Consider the following 19,405-nt stretch of genomic DNA (forward strand, 5'->3'; position numbering starts at 1 on the left):
TTTTCTCCCATTGTGCTGAATAAGGCTTGCCCTCTCAATGACCACATAAATAACTGAGAAGCCCCTCACCTCAATTGACATGGCACATATCAAAGCCCAGTTCCTTAAATGTGATTAAACACGATCTCGAGGCTTCGGTCCACTGCCTTAGGACTTAACTCCTTCACAGCTTCCTTATAGAGATCCTGTGCATTAAAATGGGGGCTGCTTTCAGTCTCTTTCCCACAACCCATTAGTGTCTCCTCAGAAGTAGCTCCCATTGCAGTGGATGAGGTTGAGATTCCCCTTCAATTGAAATGGCACACATTAAAGCCCAATTCCTTAAATGTGTTTAAGCAACCAAATGAGGCTCCGATGAATTGCCTTAGGAAGAAAGTATTCACAGCTTCATTATAGCTATCCTGAGGGTTACAATGGGGTCTGGATTCTATCTTTGTCTTTATTACTCTCTTTCACACAACAAACCCATTAGTGTCTCCTCAGAAGTAACTCCCATTTTGCTGAATGAGGCTTGCCCTTGAATGCCTACATCAGAACTTACAGAGATTCCCTGTCAATTGAAATGGCACACTTTTAAGCTCAATTCCTTTCATGCAATTAAGCGTGATCTTGAGGCTTTGGTCCATTGCTTTAGGATGTAACTCCTTCACAGCATCTATATAGAGATCCTGTGCATTAAAATGGGGGCTAATTTCCCTCTTTGTGTCCCCCCTTTTCCCAGCACAAGCATACTTGTGTCTACTCAGAAGTAACTCCCATTGCACTCAATGAGGCTTGCTCCTGAAATGCAGGTGCATCTGGGCTTTCACGGGAAAGGAGAAAGGCGGGGGGCGGGGAGGGGGAAATCCTCTCTTCCCAGCAAAGCTGATTCCTTTTTAAAAATCCCATGCTCCTCCATTAGCTTCTCCTTCCGTTATCCTGGAAACACAGCCGAGGAGGCGGGAACACGGATGAAGTAATCAGACCCAACCCAGACTCCACCCAGACTCCACCCAGCCATCAAGAAAATAATTTGATTAGAGCTCAGTGGAAACTGCATAGAGCCCTGGCTACAGCGATAAGCCAGGACTTTAAGCACTGTGGAAACTGGAAAAGGAGAAGATATGATTGGGGAAACAAACATTGCAACAAAATTGCAAACGTTGGGGCAACATTGCAACACTATTGCAAACAAAGTGAAGCTGTTAGCGTGGAAACACACCCATGGTTATGGTTGTTTGCTTTTGAGATTGTTTGAAGTTGTTTTAGATATATTGTTCTTTTGTGCATATTGTCTGTTCATTTTTTAATTGTAAATGGTTTTTAATCTCTGTATATTGTATTTTTATTTTAATCTTTGTAAACTGCCCAGAGAGCTTTGGCTATTGGGCAGTATAGAAATGTAATTATTATTTATTATTTATTATTTATTATTTATTATTATTATTATTATTATTATTAACTGGTAATTTCTTTTTGAAAGCTATATTATCAGTGAAAAGTGGTTGTCTTAGTAGTTCTGCTTTCCATAATTCACCCTCCTCTCTTATTCCATCAGAGCACCCTAGCACGCCCCCCTCCCCATTAAGAGGCTAGAAATTTGCTTGGTGAAATTTACAATTACATAAAGCTTACTCAGATAAATTATGGTCACTGGCCATTTGTTTTTATTGCTGCCTTTGCTGCCATGATCTCTCCTTGTTTTAATAGGAGGAGTTTGCTTCAAGTCGATAACTTGATCCTCACACCCTCCATCTGTGTCGTTCCCATCCAGCATAAACTTCCTGTTCTCTCTTTAGGTCTTGCCATAACCATATCCTCATCCTAATGATTAGCCGTGATGCTGCTAAAGCTCAGCAATAGCAGGCTTTAACCATTTAGTCTCAGTGGAAGCATCTTTGATTGCTTTTGTTGGCTAGAAGTTTGTTTTTAAAAATACACGTGGAAGTCCATTTCTTTTTTGGAGCTATGGATTTCCCCAGTGGGCCCAACTCAGCTCACATTTGCAGCCTGAGACTATGTGTTTTTCCTGAAATCTGGAAACTTTTAATGTATTTTCATTCACACAAGTAGAGTGTTGCACAAATTGAGGCCTGCAGTTTACATAATTTGCACAAATTTTGGCTGTGATTTGTGTGATTTGCATAAATTGTCACAAGGATACAGAAAAACTGCAAACTGGCCTGACTCAATGCATATTGAGTCTGGCCAGTTTATGGAAAATGGATTGAAGTGCAGGGGGGTGAACCAAGGGAAGCTCATCAAACTCTGCCCCCCAAACAGATTTCTCCAACAGCCCCAAAACTGACAGGAGTGCATCCTGAGAAGAGCAACCAGGATAGTGAGGGGTCTGGAAGTCCTATGAGGAATGGTTGAAAAAGCTGGGTATGATCAGCCTGGGAAGAGATGATTAAGGGGAGACATGATAGTGGTCTTCAAATATCTGAAAGGCTATGCAGAAGATGGAGCAAGCTTGTTCTCTGTTGCTCCAGGGGGCAGGACTAGAAAGAACAGATGGAATTTGCAGGGAAGCATATTTTAGCTTAACATTAAGAGAAACTTCCTAAAAGTGAGGGCTGTTGAGCAGTGGAAGAGATTGCATCAGGAGATGGTGGGTTCTCCTTCACTGAAGGTATTTAAGCAGAGTCTGAGAGATCATCTGTAAAGGATGCTGTAGCTGCATCTTGCATTGGAGAGCCTGCACTGAGCAGGGGGTTGGATCTCTAACCTACCTTCAAGGTCTATAATTTTATGAAAGGAGTAGAAGTTCCTGCTGATTTTTCTTTCATGCATCCAAGAATTTATAGGCATATGTACACAGCTTTGGGGATGCATTCTAGGAATCCGATGGACACCTCAGTACTCTATCTATCTATCTATCTATCTATCTATCTATCTATCTATCTATCTATCTATCTAATCTAGCTATCATCTAAAATTACTTCTAGACCACCTTTAAGGGTGGCACCATTGAAAGGAAGCTAGTGGACAGGCAAGAAAAAGAATGGGAGACAGGATGGCAAGTGCATGACCCACTCTCTCCCTGGCCAACATTAGAATGTTTTGCTGGAGAGCACAGGGCTTTACCCATACTTGCTGTCCCACTGAAATCAGTGGGACTGAAATTGGTGATGAATAACTTCCATCCCTTTGATTTCACTGGGCCTCCTCTAAGTATGACTACATCTGGATCCAACCCATTGCATTGTGCTTTTCTTTTTCTTTTATTTCTTCAGTTCGATTTGAAATGCAGTGGGTTTTCTACAAAGCTGCTCCCCTGGGAGAAAATCCCACAGGCTGATTGATCTTTCTGTTAGCAAATGTTTGCTGATAATTACCCTCCCTCAACAGGCACAGAAAGTGAGTACCTCATAGCCAGATTTAATATTCAGCCTACCTGCTCCTTGGTTTGAATTCAATCATTTCATCCCATTACCCCATTGGTGATTAAAGGCTCCACTCCCTTCTCTTACCAGGGCTCCTTTGTTAATGCTCAGATTCCCTTAAAGTCTTACAAATTTCATGTGCTGTTGAGACATCTGGCCTAATTCTCCATCATGTTAACACAAATGTAAAAAAAAAAAAAAGTAGTTAGCTGATAGAAAAGAATTCAGAGTCTATTGTTTGTTGAAGCTGTACATGTACAGGGCCTGTAATTTCATCCTCATAAATCAGAATCTCCAGTCTTTAATAATATTTTGTTGCTCTCCTCTGACCCCTATTCAATTTGTCAGCATCCCCCCCCCCAGCCCTGTCCCTGATTCTGATGGGAGAAAGGTTCATGCCATGTTCTCTCAACAACCCATCAGTACTGGACTTACAGAAACTAACTTATTAAATGTACACATGGGAACCATATTGGAATCCCACTAGCCTCTGGCATGTGAATCACGGACGCTGGCAAAATAATGAAAGGCTTTATACTTGCATTCCTGAAGTGGAAAGAATTTTGACCATCGGTTCTGTCCAGATTTGTAAAAAATAATGCTAATACAAAACTGAATGCAAATGAGCCTGCCAGGATGATGATCGGTTCAAATGGAGTGATGGCATTTTCTTTCTAGGGCTAGGAGGAGCTCTCTCTGTTTATTCATAGGCATCCCTGCTGTTAAGAGTTTTTAAGCAAGTGTCAACAAGGCAAGTATGAGAAATTAGTTTCAGCTCGTTTTTCACCAGAATTTACCTAGTTCAGACCTCCTGAAATGGAATGTGGACCCTATAGTTGAAGTCTCTGCGTCTCCAAGCTTGTAATGTGATTTCCACCGAACACATTGTGGGTGGGTAAACATGCCCAACTATTTGCTGCATAGCTCTCTCACTGACAGCAGTGGGACTTTAAGGGGCTTAACCTTTGCTGATTATCAAAGGCCCCTTTAAACTTACCTCACATTTCACCTTTGCTGAAATTTGGTGTCATGTTCCAGAGATAGGAACATGAGGGAGCTTACCACTGGTTTGTCTCATTAGGGATGTTGGAGGAAGCCATCTAGGTGGTGGCATTCACCAAGCTTTCAGTAGGTTGGCACCCCAGTCTCTGGCTCACCTACCTGTAAGCTGGCCTGACTCGATCACCTCAAGTCGGGCCAGTTTGTGGATGTTCCTCCCCCCCTCACCAGCCATAGAGCTGGGATCCCCCCCTTCATGCGGCCTCCACCACTACTGCACAACCCTCCCTCTCTCCCTGCCACTGCCAACCACAGCCTGGAGAGCTTACCACCTTTACTTTCTGATGCATGGGGGGTCTCTGGGCTGGGGGAACCAGAGAGAGACGGAGGGTTCTGGAGCAACAAGAGCTGGCAGCAGGGCAGGAATTCTCTGTGTGTGTGTTTTAGTCATAAACATGAATTTGCACAAATTGCAGTTGTAATTTGCAGAAATGATGGGTGTAATTTCCACAAATGATGGGCACATTTTATGCAAATTAAGCCACGATTTGCATAATACACTCAAACTGTGGCTGTGACTTGCGCAAATTGGTGTTTACCAAAAAAAAAAGTTCCCAGATTTTGGGAACTCCCCCCCACCCCCCAGGCTCAGCTTGCAAAGGCATGCCCATCTGGGGGTGCTGTAAGAATCTATTGGGCCCCCAAATGGCCAGATTTACCCACAACCGACATCCCTGTTTCTACACCCCTAGTGACGAGTGAGCCCCAGAGTAAACGAATTAGCTTCTGGTACAACTTGCTCATAAAATTGTTACCTTTAAAGTGCTGCAAGATCTTGGACCAGCATAACTTAGGGAAAACCTTCCCAATAACACACCTTCCATCGCCCAGTGTTTTAAATTGATATGTGTAAACACCTATTGACACCAGACATTTCAGTTGTATTTATTTCTCACTTCTGCATTCCATCATCATTCCAATGAGCTTAGGGCAGCATAGTGGGCATTAGCCTGTTTTTATCCTTACAATGACCTTGTGAGGTAGACTAATTTGCGATCAGCTCATGGCCACTCAACTTGCTTCATGGATTAGCAAGGGTTTGAGTCCATGTCTGTCCAGGTCATGTCCAAACACTCTCTCCACTTCATTTCCACAGCTGTTCAGCAACATTTAGCTTTGGCTTCAGCTATTATTGGGGCATAGGGGAGTCGTTCATCATTCTCATTAAGCCAAACCCAGGTGACACTTTGAGGCTATGAAAAACTGATGCAACCTGCCTTTGTGTTACAGCTCTCCTATTTCATCCCATCCTGAGTCATAGAGGTTACTTATGCATCTGATATCAGTTTGCCCCAGCTTGTTTTAGAGCTCTTTCCTTTCATTCTTAACCTGATTCTTTGTGCAGCCCTCATAGCTAATTACCACAAATGTTTAGCAGAGTGCATTGTAATTAATTATAGTTATTAGTGTGATTAGCATAGTAAATTCAAGCTTGAAATGCACAGTGTTTTAAGTATATTTTGTGTATTGCATGTTTGTGGCTAAATAAGAGGTTAGTAAAAGGAGGCTGTTTCTTCATGTTTTATAGACATGGGCTGTTTTTGTAGTAGGGCAGCTGTGACATTGCAGATGCATTACTCCTTTCTCTTGTAACTGTGCCAAACCTCTCTTCTCCTGGTACACAGTCATGCATCTCCATACTGGTGCATTTCCTCCAGACAGACTGTCCTTCCTCCTCTCCCCACTGCTGGGGCTTTATTCCCCTTGCAGGCTTAGCTGACAGCCACCATTTTTATTTCCCCATAATGCCCCTGATGAAGTATTGCTCCAAGATATTGTGAAAAATTTAAACAGAAGGTGCCCACTGCTAAAGGGGACCCAGGGCATTAATCAAAAATGGGCTTTGCTGGGATACTGGGACGATAGCAGCTGCCCAAAAATGTGGCATGGTGATACTAGGCCTGCATAAAGAATATGACAGAATGGGGACTGCGATCTCCATTTTCAGTATGTTAATGAGTCTCTATGTATTATATACCTTTTTCTGTATTCAACCCATCTATTAACTGAGGTCATAGGCTGATGCTCTTCCCTATCTAGAAGTGAAGTGAGGGAGCTGGCTTTGATTGTCTGTGACACCAGCATTATGAAATTCTCTTCCCTGGGAGGCTTCCCTGGAGCCAGCATAGATTTTTGCTAGCTGCCAAGCAAAACCCTTTCTACTTGCTGGGGCTTTTTAAAAAAGTACTATTTATGTCAACTGCTCTTGTATCTGTTGGTCTTAGGGATGTATGAACCCCCATGACATCCGGTCTGGGGGAGGGGCGGTCCGCAGCAGGAAAATCCAGGCTGCTTGGGGCACTGCAAATTTCCCTGGAGCCTTACCGCATCCATCAGATTTTGCAGGGTGGCTTTCCTCCATTCTAAATGCCATTTTAACCTCTCCTCCATTCTAAACGCCATCAGTCATTGGAGAATTGTATTTGTGCTACAATTTAAATAGAAGTAAGTGCTGTACGGCCACAAATGCTGTAAACTATGCAATTTACAGCTGGCACTTTCCCACAATCGGCTAATTGCAGCTGATGTTAATCTATTGCAATGTTTAGAATGGAGGATAGCCACCCCACAGGGAATCCAGTGGACCCAGAGGTCAGTAGAGCCAGCCCACTGAGGACTTTGCAGGTAAAAAATTGAGAGAACCCAGCCTTATTATAGTGTGCAGCAGATTTCTCTGTCATCCCTAGTTGGTCTCAGCTATGGATCCATGAGAAATTTGTTGGTTTGGCAATTGCATACTAACTTACCAAATTCACACATCCTATAGCGAGGCATGAGAATCCCGGGGGCGGGGGGACTCAATGGATTTTCCAATTCAGCCCTGGTGGATTTTGTTCCATTCCCTGCCCCCCCAGTGTCAACTTGATCTGTAGCAAGTCAATCTAGGGATGTATGAAAGTCACTTACCTTTCCATGGATTATGTTGATGGGGGGGATGTGTTCTGTCCCTCCCCCCGGAATCCTCAGCGGGGGGGGAGGTGATCCGTTCCTCCCCCCTGGAATCCTCCACAGCCGGCTGTGCTCCACGGCAGCTCCGCGGAGCAGCCAGCCAGGCTAAGCCAAGCCAGGGCCATCTGCAGCTGGATTTCCAGCCGTGGAGGGCTCTGGGAAAAACAACAACAACCACGTATGCAAATGGCGGCGGCTACGACCGCCGCCATTTGCGTTCCTTATTTCTGACCATCTTAATCTACGTAAATATTTATGTAGACTATGACAGCGAAAATAAAGGGGAATACAAATAGCATAGCGGGCGCTATTTGCGTCCCTTTTTGATTCCCCGTTTTAGCCTACGTAAATATTTACGTAGGCTAAAACGGCAAATCAAAAACGGACGCAAATAGCACCCGCTATGCTATTTGCGTTCCCTTTTATTTTCGCCATCATACTCTACATAAATATTTACGTAGATTAAGATGGCCAAAAATAAGAAACGCAAATGGCAGCGGCCATAGCCGCTGCCATTTGCATACGCGGTTGTTGTTGTTTTTAAACCCAGCCATGATAGGCTATGTAAATCTTTATGTAGCCTATCACATCATGTTTTTTTTTTTTTTTTTAACAAGACAAGACTGCAAATGGTGGCGGTGGCAGCCGGTCGGAAGATCAGCTGCCGCAGCTGCCACCAGTGGAGCTGCTGCTGCCCGGAACATCCGCCGCCCGGAACATCCGCCCCAGTTAAGTCTCATCCCAGGGGGGATCCGTGGGGGGGGCGGGGGGCAGGCCGTTCCACCACAGAGTACAGGGGGCCGAATGCACTGGCATTCGGCCTCACCAAGATCCGTGGCGGAATTCTCTGACATCCCTAAGTCAATCCAGTATGTGGCTTCAGTTGTTTGTTTGTTTGTTTGTTTTTAATGATGGCAATCTGTGCAAATTGGCTTTCTTTTGGGGGGATCTTGAAATTTGTGCAAATGGGGTTGCACTCTTTATATTTTTTTTTATTTGGGATCTTGTGCAACTGTGCATGATTGCAATCTGCCTGTCCATGATGCAGCCCACAGAGACATATTCCCCTCTTGTAAATATCCTTGTCAGTTTCATCCTCTCCACGCACTATTTAATTTATCCCAGCAAAGCCATCTTCCATACTTGTCAAAGAACTTGTCAATTCTATCCTCCACTTCGGCGCTTCCCAAATAGACATTGTATGTCATAAGCCACACTTTGAATTTTTCACAGAAGTAGACTTGTACCTAGGGATGTCAGAGAAATCCTCAATAAAATCCAATGACTTCAGATTTTAATGGATCTGACCAGCAGATCCTGCAGCAGACTGACTGCCTGTCAGGCAGATTCTGCAGACTTTGGACTGTTTTTCTAAGTTTCCAATTTTTGCGTAAATTTCACAATAGAAAAATACATGAAAACTAAGAAAAAATGGCCAGAAATGTGCATTTCCCACATACCCTAAAGTGTAGGGATGTATGAATCACTTACCTGTTCCAGTCGGGGCATCTGCTGGCGGAGGGAGGCTCTCCGTCCCTCCCCCTAGAATCCTCGATGATGGGGAGGTGCTCCATCCCTCCCCCCAGGAATCCTCAATGGATATTTACGTAGACTAAGGCGGCGAAAATAAGGGGGAACGCAAATAGCGTAGCGGGTGCTATTTGCATTCCCTTTTATTTTCACCGCCTTAGTCTAAGTAAATATTTACATAGACTAAGACAGCAAAAATAAGGAACACAAATGGCGGCGGCCATAGCCGCCGCCATTTGCGTATGCGTTTTTTTTTTTAACCCAGACATGATAGGCTACGTAAGTCTTTATGTAGCCTATCACATCTATGTAAAAAAAAAAGAAAAAAAGACGAGACTACAAATGGCGGCAGCGGCAGCTGGTCGGAAGACCAGCCGCTGCCGCCAAAGCCGCCACTGGAGCCGCCACCATCCAGAACATCCGCCCCAGGTAAGTCTCATCCCGGGAGGGATCCACGGGGGGTGGGGGGGCAGGCCGTTCCGCCATGGATTTCGGGGGGCCAAATGCACTGGCATTCGGCCTCACCGAGATCTGTGGTGGAATTCTCTGACATCCCTACTAAAGTGTGAAAATTCACATTGGGGGGGAGGTATGCATTTGGGGGGGATTTGTGCATTTTTGCATGTGCGCATTTGCACAAATTTGTGCAAATTCAGAAATGAAATGAATCCGATTCCATCTCTGGGTGGACGGTAGAATAAAAGGAGCCTGACAATCCATGAAACACAGACGGAGGAGATTTTACACAATCCATACAACTGTACCTGTAGCCAGTCAAGCCGTTGAAACAAGGAAGTTATGTTCTCCCTGGAACTGGCCCTGATCAACAGTCTGGATGCCACATTCTGGACTAGGGATGGACAGACTCACTGGTGCCCAGCTTCCTCGGGTGCTTGTCGAGCCACTGCCACTGCTCATAGTGCTGTGTGAGCTTCTAAACAGCCCCGGTGAGCACCCGATGAAGCCGTGGGGCAGCTGGCCCTTGTAGCGAGCCACCATTGTGTGCCGAGTCCAGGAGTACATCCAAACTCAGTGCATCCCCATCCAGCACAGGCTGAATCCCTATTCCCTGATTGGTCTTTCAACTAACCAGGAGTACCTCTGTCTTTTCTGGATTAAGCTTCATTTTGTTCACCCACAACCAGTACATTACCATCATCAGAGACACTGATCTGGAATGAGAACAGCTTTCTTGGATTTAGAGATAGGGCTCCTTTTTGTTTTTGGATTTAACATGGCCTCTTTGGGACAAGATGGAATTGCACATTGCCATAAAGAGATCACTACCTTTGCCCAGTCGGCCACACCCTTCCCACCACCCCCAGCCACTTTTATAAATGAGGAAGGGCAAGTGTTCAGCACACAACCTTTAGGTCTCATTTCCCCAAGGATCCTGTCTACATGCTCGGACTGTAGAAATTGAAAAGTGTCCATTTTAACTAGACAAGTAGAGATCAAAGTGACATCCACCAGACCTATTAACATCCAGCAACTATGGCATCTAAGATGGCACAGATAGATGCCAACTTATAATTATGGCCACCAGCAATCTGTTCAAGCTTAAATCCCTCTAAACAGCTTATTTCATTTCATTTAAAAATGGGTATACTGCCCCCCATCAAAATAGTTTACAAGTAGTTTACAAGTTAAAAAACAAAACAAAAATGTAGTAATAAAACCACAAATAAAAACTGAGGGTAGGGGTACATGGATCTGTCAAGTTCAATTACATTCAGCTTCCTATTTTTCCTATTAAATTCATTATCTCCTATATTTTCACATCAATTTCTGACTTCTGCTTTCTAATGCACTTAAAAAAAAAAAAGTATTCATCCCCACCTAAGGATGGTGTGGGGGACTAATTCCATCTGGGAATCCAGCGGACACCCACCCACCCATACCCCTAAGCCCTGCTGTCCAAGTCTCTGCCCCCGCTCACCCCTGCCCACTCTTGGTGAGCTGCCCACACTCACTCTGGTGGCCTTGTCAAGCTCAGTGGTCCCCATTTGTTGAAAAATAAAATGATGATCACAAAAAAATGTGCATATTTACATGGGTGTGAAAATGCACATTTCTGCAAATGTGCACATTTGCATATGCACAAATGCACATGTTCACAAATGCGCATATCCATACATACGCAAACATGCTCATTTGTGAACATGCATGTTTTCACGCATACGCAAATGTGCACATTTGCAAAAATGTGCATTTTTGAGATCGCCATTTTATTTTTCAAAAGATGGGGACAGCTGAGCTCGACAAGGCTGCTGGGGTGAGTGTGAGCTGCTCGCTGAGTGCAGACTGCAGAAGGGGCTTGAGTATGGACTGGCGAGTGGGGGCAGGTGCTGGGCGGGCTTCACACATCTGTATCCCCACCCCTATTAGCTAAAATGATATTGTGCATGCTTTTCCCTACTAGACACATTTTGTCTGCACTTTTCCTTAATGTACACATTTTTGCGCTTATGTTCTGATTGCCAAATATGAATTCAACATTCAGGAACATACAGATTTTAGAGCACAACTGCATTCAGAATTCAGCTTTAGTTCAAGGAGTATGAATTACATATGTTTGCATCGAAATGCAAACCCAACAAAATTCTCACCCAATCTTAGTACAAAGTAGGTAGAGGAAAAGCTTATTATACCCTACGGTTTTAAGTAGGTCCTCTGTTTCCCCATGCCCTTGGCAATGATGCTCTTTCCCCTCAAATATGCAGATAATCTGAGGCCATGGAAGCTCATTTTGCCACTCACCACTCACCACTCATGTTGCCACTTCAGTCTTCCTTGTGCCAACATGTCACCTCCAGGTACAGGCATAGATATTTGGCAAATCTTATGCAAAATGATTTTACCTTTGCTTGAAATTCCTAGAGATAAGAACCTAAGCTGCCCAGCCCTTCTAAATCAGATGCCAAAGGTCAATCTCATCCAGCATGCTGTTCTCAGCACTGGCCAATCAGATGTTTCTGGGAAGTCTGTGCAACCGTGATGTTCAACAGCCCTCCCCTGCATGGACAGGCTGGCCCGTGCCCGGCTTCATCAGGTGCTTGCCAAGCCACTGCTGCCCCCTGTCCCTACTCGTGGCAAGGCATGAGCTTCATCATGGCCCGGTGAGCACCTGGCAAAGCTGCAGGCCTGCCCATCCTCCCCAGTGAGCCGCCATTGTGCGCAGCACTGAATTACAGGTGTGAATGCTCCATTCATGCCTGAAATGTTGCGTAAACGGTGACTTTATGGCTGCAAAGTATGCCAGATTACCTACCAAAAAGCACTCCACCTGCCATTGTTGCGCACAATGGCAGTTCACTAGGGAGGACAGGAAGCTGGGTGCTCGCCGAGCTGTGGTGTACTCGCCGAGCGGATCTGTGAGTGACCTATGGTTTGGCAAGCAGGGTCCAGGAGGGCAGGCAAGTGGGAATCTCTCAGGCTCCCCACCCCCACCCCCCACCCGTGGGCTCTTGTGACATCTCTAATGATGGCTGGGTATAACAGAAGTTGCAGTTCAGTGCCTCTGGAGGGCACCAGGTTGGGGAAAGCTCATCAACACCGACTGGAAACATCTCCCTAGGGTTGCAGACATGAGTCTTCCCTGTGTCTACCCAGAGATGCTGGGGATCTTTTGCATACAAAGCATGCTCTCTATGAGCTATGGCCCCTCCCAAACGTATCCCCCTTCCCCCATGCATCTTCTGCATCCCTCTAAGCCATCTAAAGAAGCAGCGACTGTCACGCTGCATCTTGTAGCAGCAGATTTTATGCATTTACTATCTGTCAAACAAAGAAGTTGGTTAGAGGCACGGCGGGGGGGGGGGGCGGGCACAGGGGAGAGATCTGCTGCTTATCCATTTCAGTGGGCGACATAAAAAGATGCAGTGCAATCCTGCATTGTCTACCCAGAAGTAAGTCCCAGTGCATTCAGTGGGACTTACTCCAAGGTAAGTTAGAGGACTAGAGCCTTAGTGTCAAAACTGAGAGAAATGTGCCTCTACCCACTTCCTGCCCGCTGTGCATCACAGATCTCTGATGTGTGCCCATCTTTTTTCTCAGTGCAAAAGCTCCAAACACATCAACCATTCTGCATATTTCACCTGACTACTGTCCTCCAAATTCACCTCTGGTTCGGCTATAGTTGTTGTTTAGGGTACGTTTGGTAGCAACTTGGAGATGAGTGATGACATTGCGAAAACTTCCCATGGCAGCATCCTAATTATTGCAGCTTTTCTTGCTTTTCATTCTGATGCCTTGGCTGTGCAGGATGATCAACATTCACTATAGGTGTAAAACTTCCAGATGTTCCCTACTGCTGTGTCAGCCTTCAGGGCATCAGAGGTAGCATTCCCCTCCCATCTCCTGAGATGGCATTCCTCTATGGATTGCCCCCCTGCCCTGAGAGACGCTTGCCCAGTCAATAAAATGTAACTCCTTCTACTTTGTCTTGCCAAGGTAGTTAAAAAGAAAGCACAGTTCATATACAAAATATGTATGCCTTGATTCAGCTGTTTGTTCAGTCTAATAGTTCTGAGCCTTAATAGAGTGTACTGGGCTTAGCAGATGTAATTATAGGCATGTTGCACAGACAGGTTCATCATCCTGGGAGGTGAGTGCTGAGACAGGTGCCGCGTGCTCAGCAAAGTGCTTTTAAGATTAGGGGATGTTAAGTTTCAGCAAAGATAAATCAAAAGGTTACAATCTTTGGCACGAGACAGAACACTGGACAGAAGTAACAGCTCCTCGGAGTATTCTGCAACCCTTGGACAACAGCATCTTTATCTCTCCCTCCCTCTAGATCATCATACTGTGTCTCTGATGACATCAAACTTCTTCTCTAGACGGACAAGGAGAATATTAAACATACATCCTATAATGTGGCAGGCAAGAGGTGACTGTATTATGAGTCAAGGTCTAATGACAGGCAGTAAAGAAGTTGAGAAAGTGAGCTGTAGGCATCCTGTTCATATTTTCACTGCCAAGTTGACTTCTTAATCAGTTTGGTGGGTGGTCCCCCTTACACACCCCTGTCTACAACAGACATGTATCAACAATAAATCCTGTTATAACATGTATCACTTGAAAGATGCTTAACAGCAGGAGGGTCTCAGATCCATCCATGTCACTCAGACCTTCAAGGTGATATACAGGGGATTACTCTATAACAAGCCCATTGATGTGAATGGGAATTGTACAGGTGTGCTTTGATTCAACTCCTACCCCCCACCCAAGATTTATGCACAAGTAAGCTCCAGCGGATTGGGCCCCTGGCCTGATGAATAAAATAATTCAAAACCCTTTTCTTTTTCTTTTCTAATTCCAGCAGAAGCTGACTCATTAATTGAAATCATGGGTGTTTAACAGTGTTTTTAAGCAGACTTTCCCCTCGATGCTTCCATTCTGTTCTTAAACATGCCCCCCCATGTGATAATCCTCTCCCTCATTCCTTTAAAATTCAGCCACCCACTTCCACCACCACCCCTACACAACTTACCGCTTTTGCCTACTCCACCTGATCCAAGCATCACCACCTTGTACTCCCTGGTGCTTCCGGGAGATGTGCTGGGGGAGTTGGTGATTTCACATTCAAGCTCCATCTTCTTCTGGGCACAGGGGTACAGAACTGGCAGATGCTTTCAAACAACTCTGAAAGCAATTGGGGAGGGGAGGAGAAAGCGAGGTCTATAGGAGAGGTACGATTTCACAGCTCCACTCACTTGCTGCTGTGTCTGTGTTAGCTGCAGAAGGTCTCATAGCAACCAGTTTAAGAGCTTCCAATAAAAATCCAGCTCGTCACCCCCACCCCTTCCTCCCTTCACCATATCTCTTTCTCTTCCACTGTCTCTTTCCAGACACATGAAGATGTGCATTGAGCGAGAACCGAGCACCTTTGGAGTGTATAGGGCTTGTTTCTACTATAATAGCAGAATATGTATTCTGCTAAAATAGAATATAGTAACTATTACTATACTCCAATAGTGTATAGTTCTGCTATACACTATTGGAGTGTATAGGGCGTGATTCTGAGATAACAATTTTATTTATTTATTTATTTATTTATTTATTTATTCATTCATTCATTCATTTCATTTCATTTCATTTCTATACTGCCCAATAGCTGAAGCTCTCTGGGCGGTTCACAAAAATGAAAACCAAAGAGCACACAATAAAACAATATCAAATATATAAAACATTAAAACCAAAGTATAGCAATACAACCACAATTAAACCTAACAGCAATGCAGGGATTCAAAATACAGATTTAAAACAGCAAAGCTAAATGTCTAGAAAGCTAAAATGCTTGGAGAAATAAAAAGGTCACCTGGAGCCAGAAGGAATAGGTGCCAGGCGAACCTCACTAGGGAGCTCATTCCACAGCTGGGGTGCCACAGCAGAAAAGGCCCTCCTCCTAGTAGCCACCCGCCTCACTTCCTTTGGCAGGGGCTCCCGGAGAAGGACCGCTGAGGATGATCGTAAGGTCTGGGCAGGCACATATGGGAGGAGGTGATCCTTCAGATAACCTGGCCTCAAGTCGTTAAGGGCTTTGAATGTTAAGACCAGCTTCTTCACAACAAAAGGGTTAATCCAAGTTTAAAAGTGAGATGACAGCCAGGAAAAGAGCCCCTGAATAATTAGGGGGCCTTGACTTACCTCTCTTTCACACATGGGGAACAGACTCTATAAATAGTAGGATCTTTATTTATTTAGGGATGTAAACATAAGTGGAATTCAGAATTCACAGAAATCTATGAACTGATTCACCCAAGAAGCTCTTAATTTGGGTATGCATGAAACTCAGCTCACCACTGTCAGCCATACAGAAAAGACAAGTTTTGGGGATCCTGCATTAGGACCCACAGTCACTTTGCGCACCACTAGTCGGACCCTCACCGGCTGCCTGACCCTGCTTGGCATGCAGCGTGAGGTGCCACACAGTCTGTGGGTGCCCAGTGAGCTGTGCATGGCATGCCTGCTTACCCATGAGCCACCATTTTGCAGGAAACCACAGGTAAGCTTCTTTTCATAAATAGCCATTTTGTGCAAAATGGTGGCCATAAATAGTGCCATTTATGAAAATTGCATATGAAAATGGTCTAATTAGAATGGCCATTTATGTAAAAAACTTACCCGCAGTTTTCCGGAATATGGCACCTTGCAGGTAACCATGGCAGTCTGTGGACTGGTGTCCAGGGGCTGAGAAGGAGGATGTCTGTTGGACTCCACCCCCTTCCCAGACTCCCGTCACATCCCCATCCTGCATTGGTCACAATGACAGGGCAATGCAAGGAATCAAATCAGTGTGGTATCATTGGTGAACAACCTGAAGCATCTTCTGGTGAATGGAGTTTCCATAGACTTGTCCTTTAGGGCTCGGGGACATGGGGGCAAGAGAAAGGATCTCCTTTGAGCTCTCCCAGGGGACACACCCAAAGTTTTGAGGCTTGGAGTGAGGGAGTCAGGAGGGCCTCCCTCAGCCAGGAGATGTCCCACTGGGTAAGGCTGGCCTTAGTCTTAAATTTCTAGTAAAATTTAAAGGACCCTCCTCTGGGTTCTTTATGGCTATGAACCTTCCTTTCACATCTTCAAAGTAGGGATGGACGAAAGTCCCTTACCTGTCCTCGAAGCTTGCTTCGCGGTTGGGGGGAGGTGCTTCGCTTCTCCCCCCGAAGTTCATGCGAGGGGGGGGAGGTGCCCCATCCCTTGCCGGCGAAAGTCAGGCTGGGTAGAAGCGCCCCGTCTACCCGGCTGCGAAAAAAAAAACACCCCCGTGATAGGCTACATAACGATTAACGTAGCCTATCACCGCTAGATTTCCAAAGTCAGCTGTGATAGGCTATGTAAATCTTCATGTAGCCTATCACGGGTGACTGGAAAAAAAAAAAGCGTGTACGCAAATGGCGGCCCCCATAGGGAGCCGCCATTTGCGTTCCTTATTTTGGCACGTCTAGTCTACGTAAAGATTTACGTAGACTACGGAGAAAATAAGGGCAACGCAAATAGCCCATGGGCGCCGCCATTTGCGTACACGCTTTTTTTTTCCCCCCAAAGTCAGCCGTGATAGGCTATGTGACGATTTACGTAGCCTATCACGGCTGACTTTGGAAATCTAGCCGTGATAGGCTACGTAAAACGTTACGTAGCCTATCACGGGTATTTTTTTTTTTTACTTTACGTTTTTTTTTTGCAATGGCGGCGGCAGCAGCTGGTCAGGAGAACGGCCGCCACCCCCGCCGAAACGCTGCCGAAACGGCACCGGGACCCGCCGCCAAGAGGGACATTCGCCGAAGTTAAGTCCCATCCCGGGGGGGGCGGGGGCCGGCGGAGAATTTCCCCAACACTTTCGGGGGACCGAATGCATCAGCACTGTGGAGAAATTCTCCGCCAACCCTATAATTTTGGCATGTGTAGTCTACGTAAACATTTACATCGACTACGGCGAAAATAAGGGAATGCTATTTGCATTCCCCTTATTTTCGCCGTAGTCTACGTAAATGTTTACATAGACTACACGTGGCAAGATAAGGAATGCAAATGGCGGCACCCATAGGCACCGCCATTTGCGTATGCGCTTCTTTTTATTTCACTCAGCCGTGATAGGCTACGTAAACATTTACGTAGCCTATCATGGTGTTTTTTAAAAATCTAGCCGTGATAGGCCATGTAAATCTTTATGTAGCCTATCACGTGTTTGTTTGTTTGTTTGTTTGTTTTACTTGGAAATGGCGGTGGCGGTAGCCGGTCGGAAGACCGGCTGCTGCAGCCACCGCCGCCGAACCACCGATGAACCACCGCCGAACCGCTGCCGAACCGCTGCCGGAGCCGCCACCGCCAGGGACATTCGCCCAAGATAAGTCCCGTCCCGGGGGGGGTGTGGAGGGACAGACCATTTCTCCACCAATTTCAGGGGGCCGAATGTGCTGGCATTTGGCCTCCCCGAGATTCATGGAGAAATTCTCTGACATCCCTAGTCTCCAGTAGGGATGGCGGAGAATTTCTCCCCGAAACTTCGGGGGGCCAAGCGCCAACGTGTTCAGCCCCCCAAAGAAGTTTCGGGGAGAAATCCTCCCCCCTCCCCCCCCGGGACAGGACTTACCTTTGCCGAATGTCCCTCCCGGCGGCGGGTCCGGCCAGCGGTTCGGCGGGTGTTCGTGCAGGGCGGGAGCAGCAGCCGGTCTTTCGACCGGCTGCTGCCGCCGCCATTCCAATAAAAGAAAAAAAACGCCCCCGTGATAGGCTACGTGACGATTAACGTAGCCTATCACAGCTAGATTTGCAAAGTCAGCCGTGATAGGCTACCTAAATCGTCATGTAGCCTATCACGGGTGACTTAAAAAAAAAAAAAAGCGCGTACGGATAATGGCGGCCCCCATAGGGAGCCGCCATTCCCGTTCCTTATTTGGTCGCTGTAGTCTACATAAAGATTTACGTAGACTACGGCGAAAATAAGGGCAACGCTATTTGCGTTGCCCTTATTTTCGCCGTAGTCTACGTAAAGATTTACGTAGACTACAGCGATCAAATAAGGAACGCGAATGGCGGCTCCCTATGGGGGCCGCCATTAGCGTATGTGCTTTTTTTTTTTTAAGTCACCCGTGATAGGCTACGTGATGATTAACGTAGCCTATCACGGCTGACTTTGCAGATCTAGCCATGATAGACTACGTTAATCGTCACATAGCCTATCACGGGGGCGTTTTTTTTAAAAAAAAAAACTTTCAAGTTCGCGGCCGGGGCGAGGTGGGAAGCCTCCCCCCCGGCCTGAACTTCGCACGGGGAGCAGCAAAGCGCCTCCCCCCCACCGCGAACAAGCTTCGACGACAGGTAAGTGACTTTCGTCCACCCCTAGTCTCCAGTACTTCCACAAAGGAATGTCAGAGAAATCTGCAATAGATTCAAGTGAGATCAGATTTTTATTAAAGTGACCTGCAGATTCCACAGCGGTCTGGCTTTTTCTGAGTTGCATGGATTCTGTGGTTTTGTGGACTGATTTTTTAAAACTTTTTTTGGGGGAGGATTTGTGCAAATCCACACTTGTGCTAAATGCACATTAGCACAAGTGCACATTAGCACAAATATGCACTCGTGCGATTGGAACAAAATTCTCATACATTCCTAAAAAAAATAAAAATCTGATTCCAGACGATGGAATGAAAGATGCCTGACAATCTGTGAAATACAGATGGAACAGACTTAATAAAATCCATAATCCCTATATTCTCATATGGAAGGATCTCCATACCTTTGATAATTTTGTTTGTGATTTTCTGCACCTTTTCTAGCTCTACAATGTCCTTTTTGAGATGGTAGGCACACAGTATTTGTCTCCATGCCTATGTGCCCTGCATATAGACACTTATCAGCCAGTTTAACTCAAGCCTATCTTTAAATCCAACAAACAATTCTTTACTGAACAGTCTTTTTAAATGGAACAACAAAGAAATAATAACTCAGAGTCCACAGGAAATAAGGAGGTTGTCAGAAATGAGGGTTAGGTCCAGTGGGGA

The 19,405-nt window shown here is 45.6% G+C and overlaps 1 protein-coding gene across 1 annotated transcript in view; it reads right to left on the minus strand.

The window, feature by feature from the left end:
- RIT2 (Ras like without CAAX 2) overlaps nt 1–14,497 on the minus strand; it is a 410,019-nt gene extending 395,522 nt beyond the window's left edge. Inside the window, exon 1 of the mRNA XM_084832009.1 lies at nt 14,395–14,497. Within this exon, the coding sequence (XP_084688135.1) occupies nt 14,395–14,497 (103 nt within the window). The remainder of the gene's footprint in view (nt 1–14,394) is intronic.
- Nucleotides 14,498–19,405: the final 4,908 nt, after the last annotated feature.

This window comes from Heloderma suspectum, chromosome 2, assembly GCF_057233095.1.
Source record: "Heloderma suspectum isolate Gila_16-S chromosome 2, 16-S_ref, whole genome shotgun sequence".
Lineage (NCBI taxonomy): Eukaryota > Metazoa > Chordata > Lepidosauria > Squamata > Helodermatidae > Heloderma > Heloderma suspectum.